Source organism: Chiloscyllium plagiosum, chromosome 12, assembly GCF_004010195.1.
Source record: "Chiloscyllium plagiosum isolate BGI_BamShark_2017 chromosome 12, ASM401019v2, whole genome shotgun sequence".
NCBI lineage: Eukaryota > Metazoa > Chordata > Chondrichthyes > Orectolobiformes > Hemiscylliidae > Chiloscyllium > Chiloscyllium plagiosum.
The window spans coordinates 71,117,761-71,135,206 of NC_057721.1; the positions used below are offsets into that span (position 1 = coordinate 71,117,761).

Sequence of the window (17,446 nt, forward strand, 5' to 3'; positions counted from 1 at the left end):
AAAAAACACAGAAATTGCTGGAGAAACTCATCAGGCCTGGCAGCATTGTGGAAAGAAAACACAACTAACTTGTTGTGTTCATTGAGCTATCTTTAGAATAGATAATAAGTAAGAAAAAGTTGGTATATAAGCTGAAGCCAGGGAGTTTGGAGGCTGCCAGGGTGGAAAGGAGTGAATGCACAGGCAAAGATGGAGTCCAGAGACAGACAATGACTATCAGGCAGACAAAAGGATTGATGGTATTTTGCCAAGGAAGAAAAAAAGATAAAAATGGAGAACATAAGTAGGTGAAAATGATTTGGTTGTGCCTGAAAGCACCTCATGTGCTGACACTGCCTGGGGCGTGAGGATGTGCAAAGAACATGGAAGTTGCTCAGGTCCTAAAGGTTTTGAACTCAATTTTGAGTCATGAAGGCTAAAGAGTCCTCAAATGGAAAATGAGCTTGTGTTGAGCCTCACTGGAGCACTGAGACAGGGATGGTGGCCATGGTGGTGGTTTGAAGTGGCAAGCAATTGAAAGCTCGGAGTCATTTTTGCAGACAGAATGTGTTTCACAAAGTGGTCGCCAGTCTGTGTTTTGTCTCCCTAATGTAGAGGATACCACATTGTGTGCAGCAACCAACGTGTGATTAGATCAGATTAGATTAAGTAAAGTACAGGTAAATTGTTGCTGCACCTGGACGGGGGTTTGTCTGGGACCTTGATAGTGAGGAGGAAGGAAGAAGTAAACAAGCAGGTGTTACATCTTCTGCGGTTGCACGGAAGATGTTGTGGAGCTGTGAGGACATGTTAGGAGTGAAGGAGGAGTGGACTAAGGTGTCAAGTAGGGACCAATCCCTGCAGAAGGCTGACAAGGCGGGGAGGGAAATATATATCTGGTGGTGGCATTTCACTGGACATAGTGAAAATGGTGACTCGTGATCCTTTGTATGTGGATAGTGGTAGATGAGGACCAGGGAGACCCTATCGCTGTTGTGGGAGGAAAGAAAAGGGGTGACGACAGGAATTCTGGAAATGGGTTTGGCAAAGATGAGGGCCCCGTCAAACATAGTGCACACAAGGGTGAACATTTCAGAAACTCCCCTGAAGAAACTGGCTGAATGGAATGGAGTCTTTCCAGGAAGCAGGATGTAAGGATGTATCATCACGGCAACTGTGGGAGTCAGAGAGTAATGGATATTGGTGGCCATTCTAGGCCCAAAAATGTAAACAGAGATGTCGAGGAAGGGAAGGGACAAGTCAGAAATGGACCAGTTGAAGGTGAGAATAGAGTGGAAACTGGACGCGAAATTGATAAACCTTTCCATTCCAAGGCAGAAGAGGGCAGCAGCACCGATGATGTAACCAATGTATCAGAGAAAGAGTTGTGGGTAGAGGCTGGAGTTGGACTGGAACAAGGAAAGTTCCATATACCCCACAAAGATAACTTTGGCCCATCCAGGTACCCATGGCCACCCCTTTGACTTGAAGCAAGAGAGGAGTTAAAGGAGAAGATGTTCGAAGTGAGGACAATCACTGATGGTGGTGGATGGGAAAGGTTCAGGCCTTTTATCCAGGAAAAACTGAGACCATCCTGATGTGACATTCATGTGTAAAGGGATTGCACAGCCATGGTAAAGAAGAGTGGGCTGGAGTCTGCGAACAGCAAAGTCTGAAACTGATGCAAACCATCAGAAGAATCACAGAGGTAAGTGGTAAGGGACTGGATAAGGCGAGAAAGTATCAAGTCAAGCCAGCAAGCAATAGGTTCTGTGGGGCAGGAACTGGCAGAAACAATGAGTCTGCCTGAGCAGTCCTGTTTGTGGATTTTGGGAAGAAAGAAGAAGTGGGTGGTTTGGGCTTTGGAGACTGTGAGCTTGGAGGCTCTTCACCAGAACTGCTTACAAGATGATGTAACTGTCCTATGGAGAGAGGCTGGGCAAACTGCGTCGGTATTCTCTGACATTTTGACTGAATAGTAATCAATTCGAGAATTACTGCACGGGACAGTCACGGTTGGTTGGAGTGTCCAGAACTAGAGCCATCCTCCCTTATTTCAAAATAAGGGGAATCCCATTTAAGACCACAATGAGGACTTTTATTTTACTCAGAGAGTTGTGAATATTTGAAATTCTCTACTGCAGAGGACTGTGGAAGCTTAGTTTTTGAATGTATTTAAAGTTGAGTTTGATCAATTTTTGAATACCAATGCCGTGAGGGGCATGAGGATTACCTGGATAAAACGACATCAATATTCTCAATCAGCCTTGACTGTGTTGAATGGTGGAGCAGCTTTGATGGGCAGAATGGCCTACTCCTGGTCTCACGTTTGATCATAAATCCTTCTCTGGAATTTAGTACCCATCAGGAAAAAGTGAGGACTGCAGATGCTGGAGATCAGAGTCTAGATTAGAGTGGTGCTGTAAAAGCACAGCCGGTCAGGCAGCATCCGAGGAGCAGGAAAATCGACGTTTCGGGCAAAAACCCTTCATCTGGAAGGACTGATGAAAGGCTTTTGCGCGAAACGTCGATTTTCCTGCTCCTCGGATGCTGCCTGACCCACTGTGCTTTTCTAGCACCACTCTAAATCTAGACCCATCAGAAAAAGTCTGTTGAGTCACATTTGTCTATTAGTTGGCAGCTAAAATATTCATGTGGTTCAATTGGTGCTTTTTTCCCCCTATTTGACCACGTTAGGGTGTAATCATGCTGTATGCTATTCGCTTATTATAAAACCACATTGGAGGAACTTGAATTGTTTCATGTGAATAAACATTGATACATTGATGTAACTTATGCCTTTGCCATTGACGCAAATTGACAAGTGGTTATATATAGCAAGAAAACATCATCTTTCTTCCTCTTGCATATGTTCAAGCTCCAACTTTTAACCCTGTGGTTTAAATGTGAATTGGTATTTGCTTACTCATAATGATGGTGAAGAAACACAAAATATTTCTTAATGACAGGGAAACATTTCCATGTGTAGTTTTCTTGAGTTTGTTATTTATTCTATTGTGGAATTTGCTGAGGATGTAGAAAATAAAAAGTGTTTAATTCTTGGCAGGTGAGATTCCAGGTAAAATTCATGGAAATTTAATGAACAGACAAAAGACTTAAAGGGCTTTACATATCTAAGAATTATTAAACTGTCAATTTTCCTGAACCTAAGATTGGAGTCTGTCAGCATTAATGTTTGCCATGAGTCTGTGGCAACAGTGAGTTGTCACAAAAGTGGCTGGAATAAATCAAGGCTGGATAACAACCATCGAAAAGATTTCAAATTTAGCATTAAAGATAAGAGATGGTACTTCTGCCAATCCATGTTCAAAGGTATCATGCTGACTTCAAGTCTTAAGGGAGGCTGAGAAGTTATTGGTGTGGTCTTGGGCCTAGCAGCTGGAGAAATTTAGTCTAAATTACTAACATTCAGGATGTTACAGTGTCGATGACAATTCTTGTGTTCCATGGAACACTGGAATACTGCATTCACTGCTCAATAGGCCAATAACCATTTCCAAAGTCTTCTTTTAATAGTGTTTAATTTAGAATTATTTTGGTTAACAGGATAGATTGTGTCCACCCACGTCAATTGATTACAATTGGTCTACTGAGTTATAGAAGAGAAAATGAGGTCTGCAGATGCTGGAGATCAGAGATGGAAATGTGTTGCTGGAGAAGCGCAGCACGTCAGGCAGCATCTAGGGAACAGGAGAATCGACGTTTCGGGCATTAGCCCTTCTTCAGGAAAGAAGGGCTAATGCCCGAAACGTCGATTCTCCTGTTCCCTAGATGCTGCCTGACCTGCTGCGCTTCTCCAGCAACACATTTCCATCTACTGAGTTATAGAATTATACAGATTCTTCTATCCAACTCGTCCATGCTGACCAGATATCCTAACCTAACGATGTTGTAAGGATAACTGAGACATGGCTTCAAGTGGATAGGGCCTGGGAAATGAATATTCAAGGCTATAGGTACTATCAAAAAGACAGACTGAGGGCAGAGGGGATGGGGTGACCCTGTTGGTGAGGAATGATATTCTGTCCCTTGCAAGGGGGACATAGAATCAGGAGATTCTGGATCAGTGGTGCTGGAAGAGCACAGCAGTTCAGGCAGCATCCAACGAGCAGCGAAATCGACATTTCGGGCAAAAGCCCTTCATCAGGAATAAAGGCAGTGAGCCTGAAGCGTGGAGAGATAAGCTAGGGGAGGGTGGGGGTGGGGAGAGAGTAGCATAGAGTACAATGGGTGAGTGGGGGAGGAGATGAAGGTGATAAGTCAGGGAAGAGAGGGTGGAGTGGATAGGTGGAGATGTTCCCTAAAGCGCTCTGCTAGGAGGCACCCAGTCTCCCCAATGTAGAGGAGACCGCATCGGGAGCAACGGATACAATAAATGATATTAGTGGATGTGCAGATAAAACTTTGATGGATTTATCCTTTAGGGCCTTGGATAGAGGTGAGGGAGGAGGTGTGGGCACAGATTTTACAGTTCCTGCGGTTGTGCGAAGGTTGGTAGGGTGGAAGGTGGGCACCAGGGGCGTTCTGTCCTTGTTGCGGTTGGTGGGGTTGGGTCTGAGGGCGGAGGTGCGGGATGTGGACGTGATGCGTTGGAGGGCATCTTTAACCACGTGGGAAGGGAAATTGCGGTCTCTAAAGAAGGAGGCCATCTGGTGTTTTCTGTGTGGAACTGGTCCTCCTGGGAGCAGATCCGGCAGAGGTGGAGGAATTGGGAATATGGGATGGCATTTTTGCAAGAGGTAGGGTGGGAAGAGGTGTAATCCAGGTAGCTGTGGGAGTCGGTGGGTTTGTAGAAGATGTCAGTGTCAAGTCAGTCATCATTAATGGAGATGGAGAGGTCCAGGAAGGGGAGAGAGGTGTCAGAGGTGGTCCAGGTAAATTTAAGGTCAGGGTGGAATGTGTTGGTGAAGTTGATGAATTGCTCAACCTCCTCGCGGGAGCACGAGGTGGCACCACTCCCCACCTCTTCCTCCACTACACTGATGACTGCATTAGTTTTCACCCAGAGACTGGTGGGTGCATGGAATGGCCTGCCCCAGAAGGCAGTGGAGGCCAAGTCTCTGGGTACTTTCAAGAAAGAGATGGATAGGGCTCTTAAAGATAGTGGAATAAAGGGTTATGGGGATAAGGCAGGAACAGGATACTGATTGTGGATGATCAGTCATGATCATAATGAATGGTGGTGCTAGCTCGAACCTGTACCTATTGTCTAGTGTCTATTGTCTAATCTAGTCCCATTTGCCAGCACTTGACCTATATCCTTCTAAACCCTTCCTATTCATTTACCAATCCAGATACCTTTTAAATGTTGTAACTGTACCAGCCTCCACCACTCTCTCTGTAGCTTATTTAAACACGTACCACCCTCTGTGTGAAAAAGTTGTTCCTCCAGTCCCTTTAAATCTTTCCCTCTCACCTGAAAGATATTCTTCCTAATTTTGGATTCCCTTACCCTGGGAAAAAGACCTTGACTATTCACCTATCCATGCCCCTCATGACTTTATTGACTTCTATAAGGCCACCCTTCATTCTCCGACACTCCAGGGAAAATACCCCCGGCTTATTCAGCCTCTCCCGATAGCTCAAACCCTCCAACTCTAGCCACATCTTTGTAAATCTTTTATGAACCTTTTCAAGTTTAACAACATCTTTCCTGTAGCAAGGAGACCTGAAATGAGCACAATGTTCTGTACAGCTGTACCAACCCCTATACACAGTGCACTGAGCAATAAAGGCAAACAGACCAAATGCCTTTCTCAATAACCTTCTACCTGTGCCATTAATTAGAGACAAAGTATATTAAATAGATAGGTTACACTGTGATTATTTGTCAGAACCTCCTTTGACAGCAGCACAAACCCTTGTAAACTCTGCTGTTGAGAAAGACACATCCCAACTTCACGGAAAATGATCGAGTCCAAGTCGCTCACCATTTAGTCATTAACATAGCTCTCTGGTTGGAGCAGTCACTCAAAGTGAGAAGGATGTTTGCCTTGGGCTAATGGCGAGAGCTTTCTCATAGAATCCTTTAACGTTATAGCTGTTTTTTTGATCTGAGTAGGAAGCTCTCCCACTATTGCTGCCTGAGAGAAATGTATCAGGAGGGTTTTCAGGTTGTCAGTCGGCCTTTTTGGCTGACACAGACACACACACAGACACACACACACAAAGACACACACACCCATGCACACACACACACACACATACACAAAGACACACACAGACACAGACACACACACACCCATGCACACCCACGCACACACCCCCCCACGCGCACACACCCACGTGCGCATACACACACACGGACCTAAACACACTGACACACACAAACACTTACACACAAACTCACTGACGCACACAAATACATATGCACACACATCCTTTAGATGGGCAATAAATCTACGTCCAGATCAAAAAACTATGTCTCGATCAAGAGGCTGGACAGCCTACCCCTTTATCATGAAAATACTGACACTGTTCACTTTTCGTCACTCATTTCATTTCATTTCATTTGCAAAGGGGAGATGCATCAACCCTAGCCTCAGCCAATCCATCACACTCCTGCCCACCTGCTTCCCACTGTCTCCCATTTTACTGGAGATGACAGAGGTGTCATGTGGCCTGCCTATGAGCCTTTTGCGACCCTTAAGTGACCAAGTATTAGCTACTCAATGGCCTCATTCCAACTTTGCTGCCATTTTCTGTGCAGTGTGAAAACCCCACACCAAATGGGTAGCCTGGCAGCTTTAACTGCTCAGGTTCATATTGACCAAAGGTGTTGCCTCCTTGTGGGAGTCCTCCATGCCCATTAGAGACGTTCCTCCACACGGTCATGCATGATGCTTTTCCCCCTATCTCCTCAAACTCAGTCACTCCCATGTTTGGGAGCTGCCATCCAGGTGCCACGAGAATCCTGTAATTTGGGGGGGGGGGTAACCTATAACCTCAGCCGATTAGATTGGCCAGCAGCTTTCTGAGATGGGACCTCCACCCCAGAACTCTCACCCTGAGTTCGTTAACACTGTTCTGAATGTTATCAGGCTGAGGGCAGCCAGTCTTGTTGAGGATGCATTTCCCATTGACTCTTCAGGCGGCGATCATTGAAAATCCCGTCAGATTTATTTGCTAACTGAAAAGAAATGGCTGGTGACTTTGTTGACTCATTACCACAGACATTGCACAATGGTGCATACCAATGGTGCATCAACTGCTCACGCCCCCAGCACCACTCAGAGGTGTGGAAAATCAGTGTCAGTGATCAGTGTCAGTGATATGCAGATTATGAAGTCTAATTATAATGTTCTAATAAGCATTTTTAAACATTTAAATCAGGGTTTTCAAACTGAGCACTCAGTTGGAAGAGCCAGTGATTGGAAGTCTTCTTGCTACAATATGGAATTCAATATGGAGCGAGGGGCTTTCTACTTAATTTTAATTTTAGGTGAGTCTACAAATAGAGTTTTGAGTCAGTAACAGTAGTGGCATGGTGGCACAGTGGTTAGCACTGTTGCCTCACAGTACCAGAGACCCAGGTTCAATTCCCACCTCAGGTGACTGTGTGGAGTTTGCACATTCTCCCCGTGTCTGCGTGGATTTCCTCCGGGTGCTCTGGTTTCCACCCACAGTCCAAAAATGTGTAGGTTAGGTGAATTGGCCATGCTAAATTGCCTATAGTGTTAGGTGAAGGGGAGTGGGGTGTGGACTTGTTGGGCTGAAGGGCCTGTTTCCACACTGTAAGAAATCTAATGTTGCTAAATTGGCAGAATATTTTCTAAAATGTTTTATAATCATGTACTTTTGTGACTCAACTGGCAATTAGAAGAAGTACTTACTGCTGTTGTGTAAGATTTATATACTGGAAAGCCATCTTGCAAAATTACTTTGAGTTAAATGGGTGGCATGGTGGCACAGTGGCACAGTGGTTAGCACTGCTGCCTCACAGTGCCAGAGACCTGGGTTCACTTCCCGCCTCAAGCACCTGTCTGTGTGGAGTTTGCACATTCTCCCCGTGTCTGCGTGTGTCTCCGGGTGCTCTGGTTTCCTCCCACAGTCCAAAAATGTGCAGGTCAGTTGAATCGGCTATGCTAAATTGCCCATAGTGTTAGGTGCAGGGGTAAAGTGTAGGGGAATGGGTCTAGGTGGGTAGCTCTTCGGAGGGTCGGGGTGGACTTGTTGGGCTGAAGGGCCTGTTTCCACACTGTAAGTAATCCAGGGGACCTGCTAACACTCTGGGAATAAATCCAACCAAGGAGAAAGTGAGCTTGGCAGGTGCTGGAGATCAGAGTCGAAAAGTGTGGTGCTTGAAAAGCACAGCAGGTCAGGTAGCATCCGAGGAGCAGGAGAATTGATGTTTCAGGCATAGGCCATTCATTAGGCATGATGAAGGGCTTATGCCCGAAACATCAATTCTCCAGCTCCCCAGATGCTGCCTGACCTGCTGTGCTTTTCCAGCACCACACTTTTTGATCTAAATCCAACCAACTCAATTACTAAATCTGGAATTATAAATTAGTTATTAGTGGCTGATACTGAGGATTATCATCAATTGTTGTATAAACTCATTTGGTTCACAGATGCTCTTTGGCAAGAAGGAAATGTGACCCACTTGTATCTTCAGAAACCCAGTATTATGGTTGAATCTGAAATGGCCCAGTAAGTCACTCAGTTCAAGGGCAATTAAGGATTGCCAGTGATACCCACATCCTATCAAAGAATGGTTAAAATAAGACTTACACTGCTTATGGGAGAGAGGGACTGAGAATCGGACACATTCCAAACTTGGAAAGAAGTGGAAAATGTAGTGATTGTAACGAGGTCAGCCAGATGGACCTCATAGATTATGAGTTCCCTAGTTGGGGCTGTCAGTCTGGTCCAATGGAGGTTCCCTGGCTGACAGATATGAATGGGAGTGTCAGACATCTGCTCACATTGAGAGTTAGCTCAGAGGCAGCTGGATCAGTGTCAAGGGCTTTCCACGTGGAAATAAAGGGTGACTTGGTGATTGGATACCGGCCTCTGTGGAGTCATTTCAGTGGTATTGCGAGAAAAGCATGCTCTTGAAAAAACTCACTCACAATAGACATCTTTGAGTTGTTCTAAGCATTTCTAGCATCACGTTGTTATTTGGGAAACTCGTTCGATCTGGCCATCAAAGACTGGGCCCAGTATTGGAAAGAGTGCGCTTTTTTTCCAGGCAAATGACATTGGGGTAAATGAAAAGCAATGAGTAATTCAACTGACAGCTTGTGGATCTGTTGCGTCTTCAGTTATTAGGACCCTAACATTCCCTGAGGCACCAAATAGTAAAACTTTTAAAGGGTTGATGGATTGAGTTAAGGAATACTATGACCCCAAGCCTCCTCCAATTCTTGGAGGCTATCCTTTTTACTCAACAATTCGAGAATCAGGGGAATCCTTATCGGGAGTTTTGATTGGATTAAGATGACTGGCAGAGGCATGTGACTTTGGTTTAATTCTTAATGAGATGCTGAGCAATGATTTGGTATGTGGGATTAATGATGTATCCATGCAAAAGTGCCTGAAGCTCACCAGAACTCAAACAGGCACTACAACTGGCTTTATCGTTGGAAAATGCGGCAAGTGGAGCATATGACTTACAGGGTATTCCGATAGAAGTGGGCACCCTCTGATTGAGCTTGGGGAACATTACCTGAGTGAAGGCAATTGCAGAGCCTCTCTGTGGACAAACCTGGTCATCAGGTGTGAGGCAGTGTCATTGCTATTATACGTGGCACAGGTCTGGCCTATTCCCAGAACCTGTGCTGCTGCAGTCACCCGGGCCATCTTCCAGTTTATATGGAGGTCAAAGATGGACCGGGTCCGAAGGGACTCGCTGTACAAAGATCTGGGCAACAGGGGAAAAATACACCCAATGCCACCCTCACCCTGATGGCCACCTTTGTGTGTGGCTGCATCAAGCTGTGCTTGGATCCCCGGTACGCAAACACCAAGTGTCACTACGTACTGAGGTTCTACCTGTCCCCGGTGTTGCGAAGGATGGGCCTGGCCTCGCTGCCATGGAACGCTCCAAGTAGTTGGACCGTTCCATGTCAACTGTCCTTCGTGGAGAAGTTTATGAAGAAAAACACCTTTGACCACAAATCCATCAGGAAGTGGTCAGCACGTAGTGTCCTTGAGACTCTTCGGGAAAAGGAGAGGGCGGATCCTATCGAGCGGTTCCCTGAGCAGACTGTCAAAGCCATTTGGCAGAATGCCTCATCGCCAGAACTTTCCAACAAGCACCAAGACATGGCTTGGCTGGTGGTGAGAAGGGCTCTGCCTGTGAGATCCTTTATGCACGCCCGGACTCTCAGCCGCACTGCACGCTGCCCTCGAAGCGGCTGCAGGGGGGATGAGACTGTCACACACCTCCTTCTGGAATGTGCCTACGCAGAAGAAGTCTGCAGAGGAATGCAGTGGTGTTTGTCGAGGTTCATCCTGAGCAGCGCCGTGACGCGGGACTCCGTGCTCTATGGTGTGTTCCCCGGGACGCACACCGAGACGAACATCAACTGTGCCTGGAGGATCATCAACTCGGTGAAGGACGCTCTCTGGGCGGTCCGAAACCTGTTGATCTTCCAGCAGAAGGAGTTGACCCCGACTGAGTGTTGCAGACTGGCACATTTCAAGGTCCAGGACTACGTGTTGAGGGATGCGCTGAAGCTTGGGGCAGCTGCCGCCAAGGCGCGGTGGGGAAAGACCACTGTGTAACATCTGCCTGCCTAAAGAAGAACAGGGGGCCCACGCAGTCATTTGGGCTCTGCTGACGCCTCAGCTAAAAATGTAATCGTACCGACCTGTAAATAGGAAAAATATCCTGAACAGAGGGACTCTAGGTCAACTTTCAGCAAAACCCCAAAATAAAACTGAACCTCGGCCAAATGGTTCAAATTTTCTTCAGGATCCGGGCTGGCATGCCATTGTAGTTATTGTCGATATGAGTCCCACTCAATCTAAAAGGAGTAAGAGAACTCATGACCTGGTATCCAAGACAGTGCACATCCTTGAAAGTCCATCTAGATCTGGTTTGGAGCAGTTAAATTGTTTAGCAACATCCAAATAAGAAACAGTCAAAATAAACTTCTGGTTAAATGGTCACCTAGTTCTAATAGAGGTTGATACCAGAACAGCCGTTTAATCGCAGAATCAGTTTTAACAAAACCTGCTATGGACTCCAACCCCCCAGGATTGTGCAAGACCTCAACTAGAGTGAGAAACCATATCAGGGAACCTTTTCAGATTGAGAGGACAGCTTTGGTTCCAGGCTCTCATGAGAAGCAACTGGTTCAGTTACCACTGATGGTAATAATAGTCTCGGGCCCAAGATTGATGGAGTGAAATTGGTTGAGGAAGATTCACTTTGGTGGGCTCAACATTTTTGATTAGAAAATGGCTGCCCGAGTACAGTCCTAATTAAATACGTGATCATTTATCTGTAAGGTCTGGGGACTATTAAAGGAGCCAAGGCCACATTGCATGTTGACCAGGAAGCACTCCTACAATTCTGCAAGGCACACCCAATGCCATTTACCTTACGGGCAAAAGTAGAGAGAGAAATCAGAAGGCTGGGACAGTGAAGGGATCATCAAACTCGTCCAAACTGTGGAATGAGCAGAACCCGTTGTATCGGTTATGAAATCTAAGTTTTGGGCATTTTAAACAAACAGTACACCACTTTTCGCAGCTGGATAAATGCCCTCACATTTATACAAAAAGCTGGTGGGGGTGGGGCTGTCCTTCACAGAGCTGGATATTAGTCATGTGTACTTCCAATTGCAGTTAGATGAGGATTTCCACAAGTATGCTACAATTAACACTCATGAGAGTTTGTACCGATGTACATAACTGCCATTTGGGATATTGTCAGCCTTTTGTCAGCAATTTTTAATGGACAATGGGAACATTTTTCAAGGTCTATCCCAGGTAGCTATTTTTTAAGATGACATGCTAATAACAGGGAAGATCAATAAGAAGCACTTGGAGAACCTGGACATGGTCCTTAGACATTTTTTCCTGGTACATTAACACCTTAGAAAGGAAGAATATTTATTTCAGGCATCCCAAGTGACCGACTTGGGCTGCAGAGTTGACAAGGTAGGGTTCCACCCATTGGAAGATAAATGGAGGTTGATCAAAGGTGCCCAGCTCCCATGTCCAGCTCAACTTTCCTTGAGCTGATGAATTATTACGGAAAGTTCATACATAACCTGGGCCTCCATCCTGGCACCTTTGCATCAACTCTTAAAAAAGGGTCAGCATTGGAAATGCTGAAGAAGGGCCTGTGCCCGAAACGTCGAATCTCCTGTTCCCTGGATGCTGCCTGACCTGCTGTGCTGTTCCAGCAATAAAGTTTCAACTTTGATCTCCAGCATCTGCAGACCTCACTTTCTCCTCAGCATTGGAAATGGTCTCAGTGAAGTGAAGGCACAGCTATCACCCTCTAAGCTTTTGATCCCAAGTGAAATCTGGTATTGATGTGCAATGCCTCCCTTGCTTATAGGTGGCCTAATGGAGAGGAGCACCCAATAGCGCATGCATCCAGGACTTTAGTTAATGCAGAGCATAAGTACGCCCAGATAGAGAAGGAAGGTTTGGCGGTCATATTTGGAGTCAGGAAATTCCACCAATACCTTTACAAACATAAATTTGTCTCACAGCGCCAGACACCCAAGTTTGATTCCAGCCTTGGGTGACAGTTTGCATGGAGTTTGCAGATTCTCCCCATGTCTGTGTGGGTTTCCTCCCACAGTCCAAAGACATTCAGGTTAGGTGAATTAGCCATGCTAAATTGCCCATAGTGTTTAGGAATGTGTAGACTGGGTGCATTAGTCAAAGGAAATGTAAAGTAATAGGATAGGGGAATGAGCCTGGGTGTGTTACTCTTCAGAAGTTTGTTGTGGACTTGTTAGGCCAAAAGGCCTGTTTCCACACTGTAGGGATTCTATGGTAACAGATCAGTAAGGAACTCATGTGAAGAACAGTTCTTATAAAAGTTTCTATCATCAGCGGGCAAGTTTTTGCAAATAAATGGGAGTAATGGTAGACAAGTCGCTAGGACTGATGGCCTGTATCTAAGTGACTGCAGAGAGAGTGGAGGCATTGATCAAAGTGTTACAGAACTCAATGGATTCCCAGAAGCTTCCAGTGGATTAGAATGTTCCATCCCAGTTCAAGAAGGAGGGAGACAAAGCCAGAAAGTATGGTCTACTTAGTCTAAGAGAGAAGCTCATTGCAATCAAACAGCGTCAACATAGCTTTGTGAAAGTGAAATCACATTTAACAAAATTAGTTGAGCTTTTTATCGAATATAATGAGCAGAGTTGATGAAAGGAAATTGGATGATGTGCATATTTAGAATTCCGGAAGACATTTGATCAGGTGTTACATAAAAGATTATTTATCAAGAAAGGAGCTCAGGATAACATATCGGCACAGATTAAGGATTGGTTCACACACAGAAGACTTTTAGTTCAGGATTTTAGTTCAGGTTAGAAAGACGTAATTAATGGAATGACACAAGGATCGGTTCTCGGGCCTCAATTATTTTCTGCTTATATGAATGACTCAAGGTAAGCGACAGGTTGTAATGTAACCAGATTTTCTAATGATATGAAAATAGGGTCTATTGTGTTGATGAATCTGCAAGGGGATTTACATAGGTTGCATATATGGGCAAAAACCTGGTGGATAGACTTTAGTGGAGGCAAGTGTTGGGTTATATTTTTTAGTAGGAAGAATGAAAAGGCACACTTTAATTGAGTGGAGACAAAGCTCCAGATAAAGAGAAACATGAATAGTTAGCATGCTTGATGTCTGGTATGGAAACAATGGGCAAGAGGGCCTTTTTGAGTGCTGTAAAGTTTATGACCCTTGGACTCGGTGCAGCAAATAATTAATAAGACAAATGGAATTGGAGTTTCTAAAAATAGGGATGTCTTTTTAGAACTATACAGATCTTTTGTGAGGATGCACCTGGAGTATAGTTCTGGTCCCTGTATTTTTAAAAAAGAAATACACTGGCACTGGAGGCAGTGCAAACGAAATTCACTAGGCTGATTCCGGGGCCAAAGGGGTTGCATTGTCAAGAACAAAAGAGCAGGTTTATACTTTACTCATTAAAGATCAGGAGAATGAGAGGTAATGTTCTCAAAACATTCAAGATTCTGTGGTATCTTGACATGCTGAATGTTGAGAAGATTGTTCCTTAGATATTTGAAGTATCAGGCAATTGAGAGCTATGAGGAACTGGCACCAACATGGAGTTGAGGCCTGCATCCATTCGACCATGATCCAACATATATTTGCCATTCTAAGGCATACCCCCGCCTGGGAGAAACATTTAAGTACTATGTCCAAGTTCTCTAGTGCTACCATTTCTTCTTCCCTCTTATTAGCACGTCATCTAGATAAATGACAACCTGGGATAGACCTTGTAAAATGTTCTCCACCAACCACTGAATATTTCACAGACTGACTGTACTCCAAATGGCAATTATGTATATTGGTACAAACCCTTATGAGTGTTAATTGTAGCACACTTCTGAGAATCCTCATCTAATCGCAATTGAAAATATGTCATGCTTATGACAAGCTTTGTGAAGGACAGCCCACCCGCCCGCCAGCTTTGCATATAAATCCTCTGTGTGAGGGATTGGATATTTATCCAACTGCGAACGCGGTTTACTGTTTGTTTAAAACTCCCACAAAGGCGAACCAACCCACCAGACTTCACAATCAGTATGACCAGTGCAGCACATTCTGCAAACTAGACCGGTTTGATGACTCTTTCCCTTTCCAGCCTCCTGGAATCCAGAGGATTTCTGCCTCTGCTTTTGCCCGTAAAGTAAATGGCACTGGGCAGGCCTTGCAGAAACGTGGAATTGCTCCCTGGTCAACACGCAAGGTGATAGAACATAGAACATAGAACAATACAGCACAGAACAGGCCCTTCGGCCCACGATGTTGTGCCGAACTTCTAACCTAGATTAAGTACCCATCCATGTACCTATCCAAATGCCGCTTAAAGGTCGCCAATGAAAATAATCCGCCCCCCCCACTCCCCACCCCACTTCCACCTTGTAACTCGCATGTTCCACTTGCTGCATTTTCCAATGGTAAAGCCAGTTGTAGTGCCTGCTGGAAAACCACTTGGTCTTTAGCTAGTAGGTGTTTTTGTGTGGTTACAGTATTAATCCCACACACCAAATAGTGTCTCAGCATCTCATTAAGTTAAATTAATGATCTGTGGCTCCTTTACTAGTCCGGAGACCTTCTCTGTAAAGCATCTGGGTATTTAATTTGGACACTCACTCAAGCAGCCATTTTCCAATTGAAACATGTTCAGCCAATCAAGGTGAATCTTTCTCAACCAATTCTGCTACATCAAGCTTGGGCTTGAGCCTTTTACTACAATCAGCAGTAACTGAACCAGCTGCTTCTCATAACAAGTTGCACCCTTAAGTCTCTGAAGGTTCCCCGGTGTAGTTTCTCAGTCCATGCAAACTTAAGGGTTGGATTCCAGAGTGAGTTTTTAAAGAGTGGTTCTGCGATCACTGATACGGCCATGTGGGTATTGACTTCCATTAGAACTAGGTGACCATTTAACCAGATGTTTACTTTGATTGGTTCTGATTTGGATGTTGCGAAGCAACTTAACTGCTCTGAAGCAGATGTAGGTGGACCTTTCAGGGTGTGCTCTCTCCTCTTACTCGATTTAGGTCGAGGGGGACTCATTTACTTTCTTGAGTCTACATAATGGCAGCAACTGCAATAGCTTACCAGCCCGGATCCTGAAGAAAATTTGAATAGTTTGGCCGAGGCTTGGCTTTTTTTTGGGCTGACCCAAAGTCCCTCTGTTCAGGATATGTCCAGAGTGAAGCTATGCAATTATCTTCACTTGAGTGGTGTTTTCCAAGCTCATTCAGAGTGGAGAGGGTGCCCACTTCAACTGGAATAGGAGAAAGTGAGGACTGCAGATGCTGGAGCTCAGTGTCGAGAGTGTAGTGCTAGAAATGCACAGCAGGTCAGGCAGCAGAGAGGAGCAGGGGAATTGACGTTTTGGGCAAAAGCTCTTCATCAGGCATCATTTCTGATGAAGGGCTTATGCCTAAAATGTCGATGCTCCTGCTCCTCGGACGCTGCCTGACCTGCTGTGCTTTACCAGCACTACAACTCCGCCCCCCCCCACTCCCCACCCCACTTCCACCTTGTAACTCACATGTTCCACTTGCTGCATTTTCCAATGATAAAGCCAGTTGTAGTGCCTGTTGGAAGACCACTTGGTCTTTAGCTAGTAGGTGTTTTTGTATGGTTACAGTATTAATCCCACACACCAAATAGTGTCTCAGCATCTCATTAAGTTAAATCAAAGTTACATGTCTCTGCCAGTCATCTTAATCCAGTCAAAAATACTGCATCTGGAAACCGAACAAAAATTATTGTACAATTTCACTGAGCTGCAATTTAAAATGCACTGCCTTTTATTTTCGTTGCAGGTTCTACCATTTCCTCAGTGAGTCCAACGCCGACTATTTCGACAAGCAGTGAAAATCTAAATAAGAGCAGTTCCCCTGGCAGCACCTCACCAATAACCCCAAGCTCAACTAGCACACCAAAAACCACCCTCATGTTAACCAGTGCCACAACCTCAACCATCGCTCCAACAACAACAGCCTCAACCACTGTGCCATCCAGTGATCCAACAACAACCTCAACTAGCGCCACAACAACAACCTCAACCAGCGCCACAACAACAACCTCAACAAGTGTTCCATCTAGTGATCCAACAACAACCTCAAGCATTGTCCCAACAACAACCTCAACCATCGCTCCAACAACAACCTCAACCATCGCCCCAACGACAACCTCAACCATCGCCCCAACGACAACCTCAACCATCGCCCCAACGACAACCTCAACCATCGCCCCAACGACAACCTCAACCATCGCCCCAACGACAACCTCAACCATCGCCCCAACGACAACCTCAACCATCGCCCCAACGACAACCTCAACCATCGCCCCAACGACAACCTCAACCATCGCCCCAACGACAACCTCAACCATCGCCCCAACGACAACCTCAACCATCGCCCCAACGACAACCTCAACCATCGCCCCAACGACAACCTCAACCATCGCCCCAACGACAACCTCAACCATCGCCCCAACGACAACCTCAACCATCGCCCCAACGACAACCTCAACCATCGCCCCAACGACAACCTCAACCATCGCCCCAACGACAACCTCAACCATCGCCCCAACGACAACCTCAACCATCGCCCCAACGACAACCTCAACCATCGCCCCAACGACAACCTCAACCATCGCCCCAACGACAACCTCAACCATCGCCCCAACGACAACCTCAACCATCGCCCCAACGACAACCTCAACCATCGCCCCAACAACAACCTCAACCATC

General features: G+C 45.5%; 1 protein-coding gene across 1 annotated transcript in view; it reads left to right on the forward strand.

Annotated features, from left to right (window-relative positions):
- Positions 1-1,136: 1,136 nt before the first annotated feature.
- Positions 1,137-17,446, forward strand: part of LOC122554848 (integrator complex subunit 3 homolog) — a 42,811-nt gene continuing 26,501 nt past the window's right edge. The window contains exons 1-3 of the mRNA XM_043700194.1: positions 1,137-1,441; positions 12,521-12,609; positions 16,657-17,422. Of these exons, the coding sequence (XP_043556129.1) occupies positions 1,137-1,441; positions 12,521-12,609; positions 16,657-17,422 (1,160 nt within the window). The remainder of the gene's footprint in view (positions 1,442-12,520; positions 12,610-16,656; positions 17,423-17,446) is intronic.